General features: G+C 46.1%; 1 protein-coding gene across 2 annotated transcripts in view; it reads right to left on the bottom strand.

The window, feature by feature from the left end:
* LARGE1 (LARGE xylosyl- and glucuronyltransferase 1) overlaps positions 1-20617 on the bottom strand; it is a 645394-nt gene that overhangs the window by 50773 nt on the left and 574004 nt on the right. For both annotated transcript variants that reach the window (XM_030815681.1, XM_030815680.1), the window contains exon 10: positions 8674-8829. In XM_030815681.1, coding sequence (XP_030671541.1) covers positions 8674-8829 — 156 coding nt within the window. The remainder of the gene's footprint in view (positions 1-8673; positions 8830-20617) is intronic.

Genomic DNA, 20617 nt, shown 5'->3' with positions numbered 1-20617 from the left:
CTGTCCACATTGGTTAAAACCCATCTAATTTAATGGTTTTTGCATTTAAAAAGATGAGGTTCCTTTAGTTGGAAATTCCCTTAGGTGGAGCAAGACCTTCTTGATGATAAAGCATCACCCTACAAATACGATACTTAGGGAGCATTGTATGTTTCTAAATAGCAAACTGAATGGAAACTTTCTATGCTATCTTCTGGGCTGTCAGGTACTAGGGAGGTGGAAGGATCCTTATTTCCTTATGTTTCATTAAAAAAACAGAACAACAACAAAAAAACCCAACAAAACCTAGACTCCAGAGGACAGGGCTCAGATCAGTGGGTTATTTACAGAGGGGAACACTTCAGCCCAACATGAGGTAGAACAGTTTAGCACCTGGAGCTTTCCAATGGCAAGGTAAGCTGCCTTGGAAGGTGGTGAGCTCCCTGTCTGTGGGAGGATTCCAGCAGAAGCCAGATGCAAGCCTATTAGGGATACTGTGGAAGGATTCTGGATAATATGGTAGAGAATAGCTCTGATTATCCAACTATGTTCTGGGAGAGTCCTGGGGTTTCTTGGATATTCTTTTATAAATTTAATTTAATTTAATTTAATTTAATTTTAGGGACTGGGTTTCACTCCATCACACAGGCTGGAGTATAGTGGATCCATCATAGCTCACTTCAACCTTGAACTTCTGGGCTCAAACAATCCTTGTGCCTCTGCCTCCAAAAGTGCTAGGATTACAGGCATAAGCTACTGCACCCTGCCATTTCTTGGATATTCTTGAGGGGCTGGGTTGCTGAGGAAAAGGCAGAGAAATGCTAAGGTATAGAATTCTAACCTCTATCCCTATGTCAATCAATCAACTCATAATAACCAACGCATACCAAATGCTTACCGCACTACATAAAGAATTTACAAGTTCCAGGGAGAGATGCCCACACTATGAGAGACAAGTGGCTGTGGCCAATTAGCTACTGTCATTCCATAGCACTGGGGGAGCCTGTTCTCTTGCGAATCAAACTGTCTTGTCCTAGAGCAAGTAGCCCAACCAGTGGCTCTGAAATGGGGCTCTGCCCCTCACATCTTGGCTACTTGATGAAGGATTGCATCCCTGATTAGATGTATTTATTTTTATTTTTATTTTGGCAGCAAGGTAAACCAAATGGCCTCTTCTTCCTACCCTGAATTTCTGAATTGGTGGGGATACTTGGGATTGTTTGACCTACAGCAAATGTGACATCCCCTCACATGCTTTACAGACAGATTTCTCAGAGACTCTACAGGTTCCCTTCTCTGCTAGGTCTTTTTACCCGAGTTGCTAATAAAACCTGAAGCCTATGTGTGGAACAGTGGATTATGATCACACAGGTCAGGCATTGGGGTCTGTGAAGAAACTCATTCCAAGGCACACTGCGTTCCTGGTGCCAAGTCCTTCTTTTTTGGCCTTCAATTGTCCATAAAACCCCATGGCAATAGTGTCATGTACCCATTTCTCAGATGGTAAACCTGAGGCTCACAGCATTTAGGTGACTTATCTGAGGTCATGTGTCTATTAAAAGAGTGATTCAGATTACCAGAGAGCTCATACTCTTATTGTCATTATCAATTTCCCAGTGAAAAAAAATAAAATAATGCAAAAATTAACTTGTGCAGCTCTTTCTTTCTTTTCTTTCTTTCTCTTTCTCTTTTTCTTTTCTTTCTTTCTTTTTTTTTTGATGGAGTCTTGCTCTTGTTGCCCAGGCTGGAGTGCAATGACATGATTTCGGTTCACTGAATCCTCCGCCTCCCAGGTTCAGGCGATTCTCCTGTCTCAGCCTCCCGAGTAGCTGGGATTACAGACACACGCCACCATGCTCAGCTAATTTTTGTACTTTTAGTAGAGATGGGGTTTCACCGCGTTAGCTAGGCTGGTCTTGAACTCCTGACCTCAGGTGATCCGCCCGCCTCAGCCTCCCAAAGTGCTGGGATTACTGGCATGAGCCACCGCGCCTGGCCTGTGCAGCCATTTTTATAGTTCTCACACTGCCTTCACTTGAATCTGAGCTCCCAGCAGGTCCTTGAGTGATCATGCTTGTGTTCGCTGCTGGTCTCCAGTGCTCATGCTGCTCCCTCCCTCCCTCCCACTAAGTTTACCCTTCAGACTCCTTCACTCCTACTTATTCATCCTTTAAATCTCACCTCCTCCAGGAAGTCTTCTTTGATGCACCTTCTCTCCCTAGTTGTGTAAAATGCCCTTCCCGTGTGCTCTCAAAGCACTACCACTATTCTGGCACTAATCACACCACTTAATAATCCTCTGCTTGTCTGTATCCCTCACTCAACAGTCAATGCAAGAGCCGAGCTTCAATCTGCAATGCTGCCTGCTGGAACACTAGTCCTGTGTCTGGCGACTAAGTGAATGATCAACTCGGTGGATAATATGGTCTGGCTGTGTCCCCACCCAAATCTCATCTTGAATTGTAGCTCCCATAATTCCTACATGTTGTGGGAGGGACCCAGTGGGAGTTAACTGAATCATGGGGGCAGGTTCCCCCCATACTGTTCTCATGGTAGTGAATAAGTCTCATGAGATCTGATGGTTTTATAAGGGAAAACCCCTTTCCCTTGGTTCTCATTCTTTCTCTTGCCTGCCACTGTGTAAGACGTCCCTTGTTCTTCCGCCACGATTGTGAGGCCTCCCCAGCTGTGTGGAACTGTGAGTCAATGAAACCTCTTTCCTTCATAAATTACCCAGTCTCGAGTATGTCTTTATCAGCAGCATGAAAATGGACTAATACAGTGGATGAAAGGAGTCTTAAGTCACTTAGACACTGCCATCAGAGCCTGCTCCCATCTAGGATCTCAAGTCCAAAGAAGAGGTTCCTGACTTGGTTTCTTTCAGACTCACCACCATCTGTGCACTTATCACAGCTCTAATGACCTCTTCCCACAGAGCTGGGAGCATCGGATTTGGGTTGGATCCAAGATCATACCCTTTCCCTCCGGTTGTGTCTGCAGATAACACTTGACATGCTGTGGAGGACCAGGTGGTAAACTCCCTACAGAGCCGTGGTTCAGGAGTGCAATGTTTACAGACTCTCTCTTTGCCCCAGCTCCAGCCCCAGCCCCAGCCCCAGCCAGCAGAGGAACGGGGCTGGAGCAGGGCACAGGAACCTGCTTGTCTTGACGTTTGAGTGCTAGCTGCACCTGCTCCCATGTTCTTAGCACCCACGAAACAATCCATCTGCTCTCTCTATTCCCACCGCTACAGTCCTAGATCAGAGTCCCATCCATCATGTTTTTGCCTGGGATGGGACAACGTCCTTATTTGTTTAGACGGAGTCTCGCTCTGTCGCCCAGGCTGGAGTGCTGTGGCATGATCTCGGCTCACTGCAAGCTCCGCCTCCCGGGTTCATGCCATTTTCCTGCCTGAGCCTCCTGAGTAGCTGGGACTACAGGTGCCTGCCACCACACCTGGCTATTTTTTTGCATTTTTAGAGAGATGGGGTTTCACCGTGTTAGCCAGCATGGTCTCGATCTCCTGACCTCATGATCTGCCTGCCTCAGCCTCACAAAGTGCTGGGATTACAGGAGTGAGCCACCACGCCCAGCCGGGGCAATGTCCTTTAAGTGGTCCCTCCAGTTTTGTCTTTTTCATTTCATCCTCTACCTTGAGTGATTGTTCTCTAATATAAATCTGCCCATCACTAAAACCCTTCGGTGGCTCCTCACTGCCCTGAGGAGAAACTCCAAGCTTCTCAGCACAGTCAGGGCACCTCCTGGTCAGCTTTGTTCCTAGCCATGCCCCCAACATGCCTGTGCTCTGGTACACAGACTTCCAGCATGTTCTCTTTTAATAGTTCACTTCTTCATCTGTTCTTCCCTTTATCTGGTGGTACTTCATTCTTACTTCTTAAATTTACTTAGGACATTCACTCAATAAATATTTATTAGGTGCTTATTATGTGCTTGGTTCTATCCTATGCTAGGACGGAGAACCTCAGAGGTGAACAGTACAAAGTCTTTAAGAGTCTTATGTTTTGGTATTACATTTATGAAAAAACGTAGGAAACGAACATGTGAACCAGGTAATTGTAAACAGGAGTAGATGCTCTGACAAAAAGAAAATAGGGGCTGGGTGCAGTGGCTCATGCCTGTAATCCCAGCACTTTGGGAGGCTGAGGCGGGTGGATCACCTGAGGTCAGGAGTTTGAGAACAGCCTGGCCAACACAGTGAAACCCTGTCTCTACTAAAAACACAAAAAAAGTTAGCCGGGCATGGTGGCAGGCACCTCTGATCCCAGCTACTTGGGAGGCTGAGCCAAGGAGAATTGCTTGAATCTGGGAGGCGGAGGTTGCCGTGAGCCGAGATCGTGGTACTGCACTCCAGCTGGGGCAACAGTGCAAGATTCTGTCTCAAAAAAAAAAAAAAAAAAAAAAGCCGGGCGCAGTGGCTCACGCCTGTAATTCCAGCACTTTGGGAGGCCGAGGTAGGTGGATCATGAAAGAGATCAAGACCATCCTGGCCAACATGGTGAAACCCTGTGTCTACTAAAAATACAAAAATTAGCTGGGCATGGTGGCGTGCACCTGTAGCCCTGGCTACTCAGGAAGCTGAAGCAGGAGAATTGCTTAAACCGGAGAGGCGGAGGTTACAGTGAGCTGAGATCGTGCCACTGCACTCTAGCCTGGCGACAGAGCAAGAATCTGTCTCAAAGAAACAAACAAACAAACCAACAAACCAAAAAACAAACAAAAAAACCCACCAAACAAAAAGAAACAGGGCATGTCATAGACAGTGACTTAATGGGTTACTCTGTGTGGGGGTAGGGGATTGGAAAGTTTCTGTGATGTCACAGCTGAGACATTTAAACACAGAGGGTCAGGGTGTTCCTACCAGTTGGAACAGTAAGCACGAAGGCCCTATGGTGAGCCCGGAATGTACAAGGCACAGAAAGGAGGTGGATGTGGCCCATGCACAGTGGTCAAGGGAGAGAGGAGAGAGAGACTGGTATGACAGCCATGCTGACTGCTTAGAACAGGCTGCTCTCTCATTCATGGGCCTCCTAGGCCTGGACGGCCCTTCCTGTTGGCATCTCTAAGAGTTGTTAAGCGGCAGGCCACTTACATACAGGGGCGGGCTCAGTCTCTAAGTTCAACCCCCGTGATCTAATGGCTCCTGGCAGATGGCCAGCATTCACGCATTCTTCCTGAGCAAATAAATACGGTCACAGATTCCGAGAAAGACCACCGATGACTTCCTCACCTCGACGATCCCCCCAGGGGAAGGAGATGGTAGGAAAAGCTGGTGAGTCACTCATAAAAGGAGTCTCATTTCTTATGACACTGAGCAGCAGCATGGCACGGAAACACACCGATACAGATGATTAACTGACGGCTTCATCCTGCAAGGCTTTTTATGGGAGCCTTCTCCACGGAGGGGGGAAATAAACGAGGTACAAGAACAGTTTCCATTTAACGTTTGGAAAAATGTGCCGAATGGGCACTCAAATCTTGATGATGACAAATACTGATGTGAGCAAAGAGAACTGAAGGAACAACTGAAAGAACAGTGTTTGTTGAGCCTCTAAGTGCTTCCCAGAATCTGAAAGAGTTCGAGCGCTTAATGGATTTCTTTCCTTTATCACCAGATGCGAAGGGGGGCAGATGCTGAGAAGACCTCTAGGGTGATGGGGAGAAGGGCCAGAGCCAGTGGCGATCCACTGTGACTTGGGGACCCAGTCACAGAGAGCAGGGGTGCACTGTGACCAGGGTCATCCTGATAAAAGGCCAGGCGAGCACATGCCTCTGGTCCTTCCATAGGTGTCCTTCCCTGCCATTGGGAGCCTAAAAGAATTCTCACTACATCCAAAATAACTATAAAAACAGCAACAACAACAATAATAAATCAAAATTCTGAATCTGAAACCCAACATACAACCTCTTACCAATCTGGCTCCTGCCTACCTGAGCCCTCCCTCCCCACCAGCACCTGGGCACACTGGTCATCCTCGTGTTCCACACCCCGAACCTGTCCTGCCTCAGGGCCTATGCACCAGCTACTTCCTCTACCTGGAACGTGCTCCCTTTGCTCTTCTGTGGGAGGCTCGTTCATGTCATTTAGGTTTTAGACTAAATGTCACCTCCTCATAGAAATCCTTAAACCAACGGAGCTACTCACTAATACTTTGCTATGTAGCGGTTGCCACTGGCTGATCATTGTTTTCTGAGAGTTTAGTTATTAACTGTGTCTCCTCTACCAGAATATAAATATCATGAGATCAGGAACCAAAGTCCTTTTTCACCTATGAATACTCAGTGTGCAGAATAAGTAGAAGGTCCTCAGTAAATGTTTGCCGCCTAAAGGAATGAACCAGGTACTTCTTTTTTTTTTTTTTTTTTTTATTATACTTTAGGTTTTAGGGTACATGTGCACAATGTGCAGGTTTGTTACATATGTATCCATGTGCCATGTTGATTTCCTGCACCCATTAACTCGTCATTTAGCATTAGGTATATCTCCTAATGCTGTCCCTCCCCCCTCCCCCCACCCCACAACAGTCCCCGGAGTGTGATGTTCCCCTTCCTGTGTCCATGAGTTCTCATTGTTCAATTCCCACCTATGAGTGAGAACATGCAGTGTTTGGTTTTTTGTCCTTGTGATAGTTTACTGAGAATGATGTTTTCCAGTTTCATCCATGTCCCTACAAAGGACATGAACTCATCCTTTTTTATGGCTGCATAGTATTCCATGGTGTATATGTGCCACATTTTCTTAATCCAGTCTATCGTTGTTGGACATCTGGGTTGGTTCCAACTCTTTGCTATTGTGAATAGTGCCGCAATAAACATACGTGTGCATGTGTCTTTATAGCAACACGATTTATAATCCTTTGGGTATATACCCAGTAATGGGATGGCTGGGTCAAATGGTATTTCTAGTTCTAGATCCCTGAGGAATCGCCACACTGACTTCCACAATGGTTGAACTAGTTTACAGTCCCACCAACAGTGTAAAAGTGTTCCTATTTCTCCACATCCTCTCCAGCACCTGTTGTTTCCTGATTTTTTAATGATGGCCATTCTAACCGGTGTGAGATGGTATCTCACTGTGTGAACCAGGTACTTCTGTGTCTAATACTAAGGGTCAAGGAAAGAGCAGAGTGCAAATATTGACTATGCATCTAACACAGGGCCAACACCAAGCTAGGTGCTTTGCATGCAACTTTTCAGCTACTCTCAAAACATCCCATGTAAGTTTGTTGTTGTTGTTGTTGTTTTTGAGACAGAGTCTAACTTTGTTGCCCAGGCTGGAGTGTAGTGGCATGATCTCAGCTCACTGCAACCTCCGCCTGCCGGATTCAAGCAATTCTCCTACCGCAGCCTCCCGAGTTGCTGGAATTATAGGTGCCTGCCACCACGCCCAGCTAATTTTTGTATTTCTAGTAGAGACGGGGTTTCACCATGTTAGCCAGGGTGGTTTTGAACTCTTGACCTCAGATGATCCGCCCGCCTCAGTCTCCCAAAGTGCTGAGATTATAGGCGTGAGCCACCGTGCCTGGCCCCACAGAAGTTTTTATTCCCCATTTGACAGTTGAAGAAAATGAAGCACAGAGGTTGAGTCACTTATTTGAGATCACACAGGTAGTAACTGGAAGGAATTAAAGCCAAACCCAGGTCAGCCTGACTCCCCACGCCCTGCTTTTTCTGTTAAAGTGCCTCTTCTCTGTATCCTAAGAACTCACAACCAGTCTCAACGTTGCTCCTTGTTTCCTGTGGGACCATGGGCAACCTGCCTAATCTCTCTGTGCCTCAATTTACTCAACTCTAAAAAGTGGGTTTCGGCTGGGCGTGGTGGCTCACAACTGTAATTCCAGCACTTCGGGAGGCTGAGGCAGGCGGATCACGAGGTCAGGAGATTGAGACCATCCTGGCTAACACAGTGAAACCCTGTCTCTACTAAAAATACAAAAAATTAGCCGGGTGTGGTGGTGCATGCCTGTAATCCCAACTACTTGGGAGGCTGAGGCGGGAGAATCGCTTGAACCTGGGAGGCAGAGAGCCGAGATCATACTGCACTGCAGCCTGGGTGACAGAGTGAAACTCTGTCAAAAAAAAAAAAAAAAAAAAAAAAAAAAAAAAAAAAAAAAGTGGGTTTCTAGGAACATCAAATGAGATACAGCCTATGAACAAATTATAAGTGGTGAAGAAACAGAGAAACAGGAATAGCTATAGTAGACTGTAGCTATAGCGGTGACTTAGTACCTACCTAACACTGTCTTCACCCATGCTTACCCTAAAGGAGCCAGTTACTCGTGAAAAGCTCTTTTTGTGTTTCCCCACGCACTGACTACACTGAATCCTGGGTCTCCCATGTGGGTATCATGTCCACAAAAACGCTGGCGTTTCCTGGCTATGAGAGACACTTGATCTTTCCTTTCACTGGTGGTTTTGTTCATTCTGTTTCCTCTGCTTGGAAACTCACTTCTGACTTCACCTCGCCTGGACCAAACATACCCTGTCTGCATCCACAGTGATGAGCATGCAAAAGACCCGCTGGTGTACCTCTCTCCCCGACTAGACGGTGGACCCTGGGCATTGTGTTCATCTAGGTCCTGCCATGAGCCTGACGTAGAGCCTGGCATGGGGGAGGTCCTTGATGGATGAGCAGAGACGCCGCCCCTTCCCTGTCCAGCCTTGCGAGCCACTTACGTTTTCACTGTTGACATCAGCCTCACTGGGGCAGCCAAACAGTTCCCGCCTCAGAAGATTGCCGTCATACTCCAGGAAGGTCAGGTAGAGGTTGCGAAAAAACTCCACATGCTTGTTCTTCACCCGGAGCTTCTTGGGGGAGTTCCAGTGAATGACCTGAAAGGGAGATAAGGAAGTGGTCAGGTATGGCGGGGGTGGGGTGGGGGTCCCTCACACCTATAGGAAGCCACGGCTCAGCACTGGGCTAAGCATTATTTGAGGGTCTGCTCGTTCACTCATTCAACATTTTAGCAGATGGTTAAGGATAAGGGCTCTGGGGCCAGGTCACCTGGGATCAAACCCTGACTCTGCTTTAGGTAGTCCTTTAATCTCACACAAGTGACTGAATCTCTGTGCTTCAGTTTCCTCATCTGTGAAATGGGAATAATCTGTGCCAGCTACTACTTGTCATCTCTCAGCCCTAAGATGTGATCTTAGGCCACGACTCTGCAAACCCTAATTCTGCTTGGCCACCTGCTGCCTGTAGGTGCCACCCAGAGGGAGCATGACTGGGACATGAAGGGTCTGGAAGGGGAGAAAGGCGCTTGCTCCTCCTGTTACTTCCTGTCCCTGTGGGCATCACCCTAGTCCCATTTTTTCAGCCCAGCAGTGGCACCTCCTTCCTTTAGCAGCAGCTAAATCCATTCTGCAGTTTTCCCCACACTCAGAACATGCTTCGTTGTCCCTACTTCTCGGCCCAGTGATGCTGCCTCTGGAATCGGCTGGTGACGCCATCCTAGAGGTCTGGGTCCTGGCCCCGGGTTTTAATCATTCCTACCTCCTCCTCCTATTTCTTCAGGTCTAGGGTAGTGCTTCCTGTACCAAGTGAACACTTTATGCCTCATAACTATTTTTAAAGATTAAATTCTCTGTTCAAATAATTGCTGTGGTTTCTGCCTCCAGCCAGGATGTTGAATGATACACTGTCTCAGCTTTTTTGAAAAATAAACAAGTTCATGCCTACAAAACATGTAAATAATGCCTAGCACATGGTAAGTGCTCAATAGATGCTGGTTCTGACTACTGAGTGCCTAGAGTATAGAGGGCTGGGAAGCAGCCAGAGACATGGGACACTGGGTCCCTCCCTTGGCACACTCATGGTCAGTTGGGGAAAAGTGTCCACAAACAGGTAATTTGAATGTGATAATGGAGAGACGATCAAGAAGAAATGAGAGGCCAGGTGCGGTGGCTCATGCCTGTAATGCCAGCACTTTGGGAGGCTGAGGTGGGCAGATCACCTGAGGTCAGGAGTTCAAGACCAGCCTGGCCAACATGGTGAAACCCTGTCTCCACCAAAAATATAAAAATTAGCTGGGCGTGGTGGCAGGTGCTTGTAATCCCAGCTACTCAGGAGGCTGAGGTAAGAGAATCACCTGAACCCAGGAGGTGGAGGTTGCGGTGAGCCGAGATTGCACCACTGCACTCCAGCCTAGGCAACAAAGCGAGACTCCATCTCAAAAAATAAAAAAAGGAAGAAGAAGAAGAAGAAGAAGAAAGAAGAAGAAGAAGAAGAAGAAGAAGAAGAAGAAGAAGAAGAAGAAGAAGAAGAAGAAGAAAGAAGAAGGAGAAGAAGAAGAAGAAGAAGAAGAAGAAGAAGAAGAAGAAGAAGAAGAAGGAGAAGAAGAAGAAGAAGAAGAAGAAGAAGAAGAAGAAGAAGAAGAAGAAGAAGAAGAAGAAGAAATGAGAGCTGAAGAATGATCAGAGAAGCATCAAAGAAGAAGATGCTTGTGCTGGAGCTTGAGGGAGACAGGGCCTGGGACAAAGGGAAGATGTGTTGTGTGGGGTGGTATGGCTCATTTGGAACATGAGAACTCAAGTGCTTTAGCTGGAGCACAAGGGGCGGAAAGATGTGGGGTCTTTCCGCACAAGGGGCAGAAAAATGTTGGTAGTGGCGTCATGGGGTCATGCCCTGGACCTGAGAGGCCCGTGGTCAGCACTTAGACTGTGGGTACTGCAGATTTTCAGGAGGAGGAACATCCCTAACTCTAGGTTTCAGAAAGATCACTCTATTTATAATGAAGAAGATGCAAGTGGCAGGATGGGAGATGCAAAATTAGAGCCTGGGATGATGGTTATGAGTCTGCTGTAACTTCCAGCCGAGACAGAAGGCCTTGCAGACAGTTTGATTGGAGAGACAAGATATGCACAAGAAAAAGAAATCTGGGAAAAGCAATAAAATATTTATAAAATACGTATTTATTTGTTTATGACATAGTCATAACAAAGTGCACTCTCGGCTCACTGCAGCCTCGACCTCCTGGGCTCAGGTGATCCTCCCACCTCAGCCCTCTGAATAGCTGGGACCAGGCACATGCCACTATGCCCAGCTAAGTTTTTGTATTTTGTAGAGATGGGGTTTTGCCATGTTGCCCAGGCTGGTCTCAAACTCCTGGGCTCCAGTGATCCTCCCGCCTTGGCCTCCCAAAGTTCTGGGATTACAGATGTGAGCCACCATGCCTGGCCTAGAATATTTAATAGTACTAAAATTTGTTCTAAGAAAGCACCTTAATTTATTATTATCTGGTGGCACTCATTGTTAGTATTAAAAATGATTCATTATTACTACAGAATAACCATGGCTAGTAAGATGTAATTTGTATTAGTTTATTTAATACTTATAACAGGCCTATGGGGCAGCAAGATTATTAACTCTATTTTAAAGATGGGGAAGTAGAGGCACAAAAAGACTCTGTAATTTGCCTGTGGTCACAGAAAAGTAGGCCTGGAACCTCTGAAGCCTGGCTCCAGAGTCCACCTGCTTAACTACTCACTGGGCTTGCACTGTGTCTGAGATCAGCACACAGGGACCCAGGAGACTGATGGCTGGGCCAATCAGATGGTCTCTTACAGCTGAGCCACATGAGCCGAACCCTGAATGATGGGTGGAGGCAGAGGGTCCAAGGGGACAGGTCGAGTCCAGGTGAGGGAAATCACACACCATCAAAAACAGCTAAGCCAGGGAAAGACCCCAAGAGGGCGGCACTGTGAGGTGGCCCTGGTCATATATGATCATATTCTCAATGCTCCTTGGCAGACACCAAGGCAAGGTTGAGCCCAGTGCAATGGTGTGAATACCTGAGCACAGTCCCCAGAGAACCCTCCATGGGACACCTGTGACGGGAAAGGGAAGCCTGTACTGAGTGGCCCCTGCTCATGCCCTTGGCTGGGAGCCTTCTCCTGGGGGGCTCACCCATGGGTTGAACACTTCACCAGCAGTTTTACATTCATTGGCTTCTTTTAGTCCTCACAATGACCCTAGCAAGGCATGCAATGGTAAAGAGGAAGAAACAGTGAAGAAGTGACTTGCCTACGGCCTCCTGGCTGGTAAACATGGGAGCTAGGCTTCAAACACAAGCACGTCTGATTCCCAAGCCCACGTTCTTTCCTATACACTGTGGAGGACAGAAGCCAAGCTTTTAAAACATTCTGTTTCATGCTTTGTCTGATTATAGAGGAAATGAAATAGCCTTTCCCTCAATAGCCCCCTACTACCCTTACTCTCTCCTACTACCCTTACTCTCTCCTCCTGTGGGGGTTGAACAGTATATCAAATGTAATGGACTGTCTCCCATTCCCTCACAAAATTCACATGTTGAAAGCCTAATCGCCAAGGTGATGACATTAGGAGGTGGGATCTTCGAGAAGTCATTAGGTCACGAGGGAAGAATCCTCGTGAGTGGATTAGCCCCCTTAGAAAAGAGACCCGGAAGTGCTCCCTTGCTCGCTTCCACCAAGTGAAGACAGATGGAAAAGGTGCCGACTATGAACCAGAAAGCATGCCCTCACCAGACACCAAATCTGCCAGCGCCCTAACCTTGGACTTCCCAGCCTCCAGAACTGAGAAATAAACATCAAGCAGCCAGACTGGACTAAGACACCGAGGGAAGGAACTGGGTGTCCACAGCTCAGTCACTTCCTGCTTCCCTCCTTTGGTTGGGTTTCATCTATGAGAGTCTGCAGCAGGGTCCAGAGCCTGCCATCTGAAGAGAGGACTGGAAGACCCAGCTCCCTCTGTCCTCTGTTTTGGGAATGTGCATTAGCAATATGCCTTGAAGCTGGCTGGATAAATATTGCTCTAGAAGACCAGTTTTCTCTCTCATGGCACAATGAATTATGGGAAACCTATTTGGTCCAAACCACATCCACACGACCTCCCATAACCAACAATGAATGATACAGTAGCCAGAGTAAGAACTACGGACCTCAGACCAGCCGAGGTCTGAATTCCAGCTATGCTCTTTACTTAGCTGTGTGTGTCCTTGAACAACTTGTTTCTCTTCTCGGAACCTGTTTCCTCAAGTGCAAGGTGGCGATCAGGAAGCCTGGCAAAGTAGGTAAGAGGGTTAAACAAATGCCTAGCTCAGTGCTTGCATGTTAGAGTGGCTCCGTAAGGGTGGGTTTTCTTCCCTCTCAAAGACGGGGCAGGGAAGGAGGAGTTCTGCCCTCCTTTCTCCTTCCTGCTGGCATCAGTCAGGAAGCAAGCACTCAGCATTCAGGAGGGTAGAGACGGCTGGCAGGGATGAAACTATTTGATGAGGCTTACATTTCAGGGACGGACGAGTGTGCAATATGTGCTTTTCTTGTTGTGCCTTTTGAAGGGTAGGAGAGGGAAGACTCTCCCCTGAGAACACATTCGATCTGGGCATAAGATCCTGGGCCATGCATTAAAATAATTGCATGTGGGCTGGTGTCACTCACATCCAGTGAGTGGATCGTGTCGTCTTTGCGAATGATGCCGGTGCTTGCCAAGTGCTGAGTCAGCAGGAAGGTTGATGGATGTGGATCTGACTGAGGAAATGTAAGCTTCCTCAACAGGGAGAAACTTAAACTAAGTGAAGAGAAGGGCTGGCCTATGGACCACAAACAAGGCTTAATGGATTGTGCACAAATCTGCCAGGTATTTAAGAGACATGGTCTCATTAAATCCTCCAAACAAGCCCGTTCGAATCCCATTGTCCACTTTATGGAGATGGTATGTGACTTGCCTATATCTCACAGCTGGTAAGTTGCAGCGCTGAGACTGGAAGCCAGCTCTAAAGCCTAGACCTGAGATTCTTAACTACTATCATATCTAGTCCTAAAGGGCTGAGCATTTGACAGATGAGGAGAGTGAAATTTACAGAGAAATGAGTCTGCCCAACATCACATGGTGAGTCTGTGCCAAGTCAGGGTTGGGACTAGGACCCAGGTCTCCTGGTGCCCCACAACCCACCCCAAGCCATCTGTTAGCTCATCAAGCCTCATCCCGCTCTGCATCTGTCTAGTTTGTGTATTCAATATAGGCAAGTGCTGGTGTTATACAAGAAGGAAGATGGGGGAGTGGATGGCGAGGTCATGGGCAAGCAAAGGGGGTTCTGAAGAGTGCTTTGCAATCCAGCTCCCTCTGATCGGCAAGCCCATTCAAAAATCTATTAAGGTATATTCAGATTTACATTTTGCACCTGAGTTTTTAATCATCAGGACATAGAATACTCCATTACCTTGTGCTAGGATCTAAATAAATAATATTTAGTTTGGTGCAAAAAGTACTTGCAGTTTTTGCCATTTAAATGGCAAAAACTGCAAGTACTTTTTGCACCAACCTAAATAGCCATCATGTATTTAATACCCATTATATGCTAGACATTAGGCTGGTGTTTTTTGTTTGTTTATTTGTTGTTTTAGAGACAGGGTCTATGCTGTATCACCTAGGCTGGAGTACAGTGGTGCAATCTGGGCCCACTGCAGCCTCAATCTCCCAGATTCAAGTGATTCTTCTCCTGAGTGGCTGGGACTACAGGCACACACCACCATGCCCAGCTAATTTTATTTTTTGTAGTGTTGCCCAGGCTGGTCTCAAACTCCTAAACTGAAGTGATCCTCCTGCTTCAGCCTCCCAAACTGCTAGGATTACAGCACTTTGAGCCACTGCGTCTGGCCAGGCCAGGGTTTTTTATGTATGTATGTATCCATATACATATATATGGATACTAAATACATAATACCTATTATTTACTTCTCTACATTGAATGTGATCATGGGATTATAGAGGAAAGAAAATAGCTCTCACCTTTCCCTCAATAGTCCCCTACTGTCCTTACTCTCTCCTGCGGGGGTTGAATAGCTTATTAGATGTAATGGACTGTCTCCCACTCCCCCTCAAAATTCATAAATGTGATTGTGGGATCACATTCAATCAAAACAACCTGGTACGGTGGTTTCTATTATTATCTTCATTTTACAGAGGATGAGTCTGAGTCTCAGACTAGCCCAGGGTCACTCAGTGAGTACGTGCTCAAGCTTAAAACAAAATCAGATCTCTCTTGCTCAGTATATTAGTCAGGGTTCTCTAGAGGGACGGAACCAATAGGATAGATACATAAAGGAGTTTATTAAGTCTTAACTTACACAATCACAAGGTCCCACAATAGGCTGTCTGTAAGCTGAGGAGCAAAGAGGGCCAGTCCAAGTCCCAAAACTGAAGGACTTGGAGTCCGATGTTTGAGGGCAGGAAGCATCCAGCACGGGAGAAAGAGGTGGGCTGGCAGGCTAGGCCAGTCTCTCCTTTTCACATTTTTCTGCCTGCTTTATATTTGCTGGCAGCTGATTAGATTGTGGCCACCAGATTAAGGGTGGATCTGCCTTCTCCAGCCCACTGACTCAAATGTTAATCTCTTTTGGCAGTATCCTCACAGACACACCTGGGAGCAATACTCTGTATCCTTCAATCCAATCAAGTTGACACTCAGTATTAACCATCACACTCAGAAATGATTTTCTTTCTATCATATCTCATTTATTCATTCAACAGATAGTAAGATGAGCACTGATTTTGTGCCAGACACTGATCTGGGGGCTGTGAATGCAGAGATACACACAAGAGACCACACTCTCTTCCTGAAACTTACAACTTAGACAGAGAGGAAGGTATCACAAAACTGTCCATTTTAAACTACAAGTATGATAACGTGCATTTAAAGAGGCTGTTGGTGATTTTTCCTGGGTAGGGTCACATTAAGTGGAAAGAAACCAAGACCCAGAGTGGGAAAGTGACTTACCCAGAGTCACACAGCAGAGGTAGAAGTAGAGGCCAGCTTCTGTCTCCTGGGCCACTGCTCTTCCCACTAAACCACATCTCTCACTCTGAAAATCTGACTTAGCATCTGTGTTGCCGATACATATATATTTTTTAATCAGTGCTTGTGTGACTGCTAAGAAATGTTACGTCTTGGTCCCTTGAGGGAAAGAATCACCCATCATTGCTGGCTTGGGGGCAGCAAGCTGGTGACTACTAAGGAATGTCTTGTCCTGGTCCCTTGAGGGAAAGAATCAGCCATCATTGCTGGCTTGGGGGCAGCAAAAACTGGTGGTGTAGACATTTATTGACAGGCTTTCACATCTGAGACAGAGTGACACTGAAGAATGTGCCCAAAACAGATTTTTGTAAGGAGCTGATAAGTGCATGTGGATCTACAAGGATTGTGACGAAAATCTACGATAACTTGTTCCACTTTCTGAGGCATGTTATCAAGTAGTAGTAATAATTATTATTAGCAGCTAACATATATCAGACACTTACTGTATGCCAGGCACTGCTCTGAAAACTTTGCTTCTAATAGCTCATTTACTCTTTACACAACTCCATGAGACAAGTGATGCTCTTACCATGTTACCTGTCAGGTGAGAAAAGTTTAGCATGTTGCCTGAAGTTACATAGCTAGAAATTAGGAGAGTCAGGATTTGAACCCAAGCAGATAGAAAAATTAGAATTCTGTGTCCCTTATTTCTCCCATATCTGTCATCATTAAATGAACATGAGATTGACAAAACATGACAGGATCAGAAATGAAACCTACTTTCCTCTTCTAATACCCACCCTTGGGATACTAAGGCTGCAGGGTGATTTAGGATTTCCCAGATACACAGGCGAAGCCTCCAGTCTGGCAGGAAGCAGAGAGAGGGAGGCATGGAAGTTGCATGCTAGGTGGGCTGCAGGAGCTGCCAAGCATCAGGGGCCCCATGGGTGTGATCTGATTGGATCTGAAATGACTATAAAGGCTGAGTATATGTGCAGACTTGGAGTCAGCCTCTACCGAGCCAGAGAAAATTGACAGAAACTGATTACTGTCCAGGAAACTTAAACATCATCTGGGAAGGCAGCAGAAGTCAATGTGATTAAAGGAGACACGAGAAACTCTATCACCCATCAAGGGCACAGAAGAAAGCAGTTCAAAGGCAGAAACAAGACCTCAGTGCCAGGACAAGGCTGTGGAAAGAGTCCAGCCAACACTTCTGATGCACTTAGACCCCAGAGGGTTCATAAAAGTAATTAATGGTGCGAAACAGCGAAGAAATCAGAGCCTGTGTGCAAATGGCCAGGTGAATAAGAACATGGATGTTATCTTTTCCAAGTTACTGGGATAAGAGGCATTAGAAAATGGGTCTCCATCTCAACACTCCAACTGACCTTCTATAATCCACAGAATAACACCTAGCCTGATAGGTAGGCCTGATGCAAACTGCCTCCCACTTATGATTCCAGCTCTATATCCAGGCTAAAAGGCATTCCTAGTATTTCTTAAACCTGTCTGTCATGATGCTGTGCCTTTCCATATGCTCTCCCCCTTGCTAGAATGTCCTTACTTTCTCTCTACAATGCCCTACCTTCTTTTCTCTTCCTTCCTTTCCTTCCTTCCTTCCTTCCTTCCTTCCTTCCTTCCTTCCTTCCTTCCTTCCTTCCTTCCTTCCTTCCTTCCTTCCTTTTCTTCCTTCCCTCCTTCCTCTCTTCTCTCTCTCTCTTTCTTTCCTCCTCCTCCTCCTTCTTCTTCTTTTTCTTTTTTTTCTGAGACAGAGTCTCACTCTTGTCACCCAGGCTGGAGTGCAATGATCCAATCTCAGCTCACTGCAATCTCCACCTCCCAGGTTTAAGTGATTCTCCCGCCTCAGCCTCCCGAGTAGCTACGACTACAGGCATGTGCCACCACACCTGGCTAATTTTTGTATTTTTAGTAGAGACGAGGTTTCGCCATGTTGGCCAGTCTGGTCTCAAACTCCTGACATCAGTTGATCCACACACCTCGGCCTCCTAAAATGCTGGGATTACAGGCGTGAGCCTCCGCGCCTGGCCTCCTATCTCCTTTTCTACCAATGCCAGCTCATCCTTCATGGCTGAGCTCAAATGCATATGTTCTGCAAAGCTTTTCCTGAACACTCACATTGACACCTCCATGCGTGTCTCCCCCTCCACCCCACTCTTCCTAACAGAACACTAATTTTGTTTGTAGTTGCAATGTCCCCCGCCCCTGTGAATGGATCGTGACCCAAGATCCAAGCCAATCATGATGATCCAAGTCTCTGATTTCCCAGACTACCTTGCAGCCAGGGGTGGCCACGTGACCTAGGAATGCCCAAAAAGTTACATAGGGAAGTATTCGATTTCCTAATAAAAAGGTTCACATATGGGTAGTGTCCTCTTCTCACTTCACTCATCTTTCTATCGTAAACAGAGATGTGATGACTAGAACCATGACAGCCATCTTGTGACCATGAGAGGTCAACACATTGCTCTCCCATGCGCCAGTGTCTGTGTTTGCTTACTCTAGAGTTTTCAGGTAAGAAATTCAAACCCCCTACTTTATTTTAAGCCACTGCAAATTGAGTTTTCTGATTCTCATTGTAAGCATTCCTAACATAACATCCTAGGCAATTGCTAGGTCCTTCTTCAGTGCTCTACAGGCTCTTGCAGTTAGCTCTATTAGAGAACTCATTGCATGCTTCTTGTAATTATTTATTTACATGCCTGCATTTGGCAGCATTGGGATGTGAATTTCCAGGCTGGCAGGGAACTTGACTTATTATTCTTTTGGAGTGCCACAGTGCCTGGCACGTAGTTAGTATTCAGTAGCTGCCCTTTGGTTCAAGAATGGAAATCATGATGATAACATTCTCAATAATTCTCACATTCTGTCTGTCTACAGTAAATCAATGATAAAAGCTCTACTAATGTGGGATTTGGAATGGAGAAACATAGTCCCCTTTTCTTTGTCTAAGGGACAAACAGCTTGTTACTTTTTCTTGAAGGAGTTTAAGCTCCCGCTGTTATCCCCTTGTTTGGATTTTCAAAGAGAAGGACAATATTTTCACAAGTCCTTTTCCTTGTCATCTTCGGGATTATGACACATGAGAGAAAAGGAGGAGCAGACAAACCTACAAGTCAGACCCAGCTCCAGCTCTGATCTGCACTTAGTTGCTATGTAACCTGCACCTAGTTGCCTAATATCCCAGAGACAGCCCCTCATCTGTAGAAGGGGCATAACCACAACTACTTTGCAAAGTTGTGGTCAGTATCAGGACTGATGAAATGATGGAGATAAAGGTATATTGCAGGTGTTCATTCAGTTATAAAAGACATCTGGTTTAGACTTCATGAAAGAGTCACCTTACCAATGAAGAAGGCTGGATGAAAACATAAACTCTATGGGGGAAGGAGGAGTAAAAAACAAGATTTTAAATATGGGACTGCAGATTGTCACACAACCTGAGGGGTAAGGATAGGGAAGGTACAGACAACACAGCCCAGAGATGAAGCCAGGCCAAGGGCAGGTCCTCCTGGCTAGACTTCAAGGAGAGACCCGAAAAGGGGACTATTCTGAAACACAGGCACTTTAAATTGGGTTTAAAGTACTGGGCAGATGGGAGGTGGAGGTTGCGGTGAGCCAAGATTGCGCCACTGCACCCCAGCCTGGGCAACAGAGTGAGACTCTGTCACAAAAAACAAACAAACAAACAAACAAAAAAAGTACTAGGCAGAGATCAAGAGTGCTATTGGGCAGGGGCAAGGCACTGATCTGGTAAGACTTAGGTTCAAATTTTACCATTGCCTTCTCTGTCACTCCAAACTACCTACTATATTTGAACCTCTGTCTTCCAACCTCTTAAAAGAAAATAATAATACCTGCTGCAAAGGATCAATGAAACAAAAGCGGTAATGGCATTGTAGTAGGTAATTTTATGTGTCAACTTGACTGGATCATGGTGTGCCCCAATATTTGGTGAAACAATTATTTCTAGGTGTGTTTGTGGGGGTGTTTGCAGATGAGATTAGTGTCTGAATCAGTGGACTCAGAAAAGCAAATGGCTTTTCCCAGTATGGGGAGCCATCGTCCAATCCATTGAAGCCCTGAATAGAACAAAAAGCCGAGGAAGTAGAAATTTGCTTTTTTTTTTTTTTTGGCTCACTATTTGAGCTGGGACATCAGTCTTCTCCTCCTTTCAGACTGGGACCGATATGGTTTGGCTGTGTCCCCACCCAAATCTCATCTTGAATTGTAGCTCCCATAATCTCCAGGTGTTGTGGGAGGGGCCTGGTGGGAGGTAATTTAATCATCGGGGTGGGTTTTTCCTGTGCTGTTGTTCTCTTGATCGTGAATAAATCTCACAAGATCTGATGGTTTTATAAAGAGCAGTTTCCCTGCACATGCCCTCTTGCCTGCCGCCATGTAAGACATGCCTTTGCTCCTCCTTCGTCTTCTGCCATGATTGTGAGGCCTCCACCTAGCTAGGTGGAACTGTGAGTCCATTAAACCTCTTTTTCTTTATAAATCACCCAGTCTCAGATATTTCTTCATAGAAGTATGAACATGGACGAATACAGGGATTTAACCATCAGCTTCCTTGGTTCTCAGGCCTTCAGACTCAGATTGAATTATATCACCGGCTTTCCTGGGAACTCAGCTTGTGGATGGCAAATGGTGGGCTTTCTCTGCCTCCATAACCCATGGGTCAATTCTCATAATTAGTATCTTCAGATAGATATACATTCTATTTCCTACTGGTTCTGTTTCTCTGGAGAATCTAATATAGGTGTCCACCATGGAGCCTGCAGCAGATCCGTGCTCAGTGCTTGTGATGTGAATCAAGTCTGTGG

Source organism: Nomascus leucogenys, chromosome 7b (genome assembly GCF_006542625.1).
Source record: "Nomascus leucogenys isolate Asia chromosome 7b, Asia_NLE_v1, whole genome shotgun sequence".
Classification (NCBI taxonomy): Eukaryota; Metazoa; Chordata; class Mammalia; order Primates; family Hylobatidae; genus Nomascus; species Nomascus leucogenys.
Note: the sequence above shows the minus strand (reverse complement) of the source record. Positions and strands in the feature narration are given on the sequence as shown.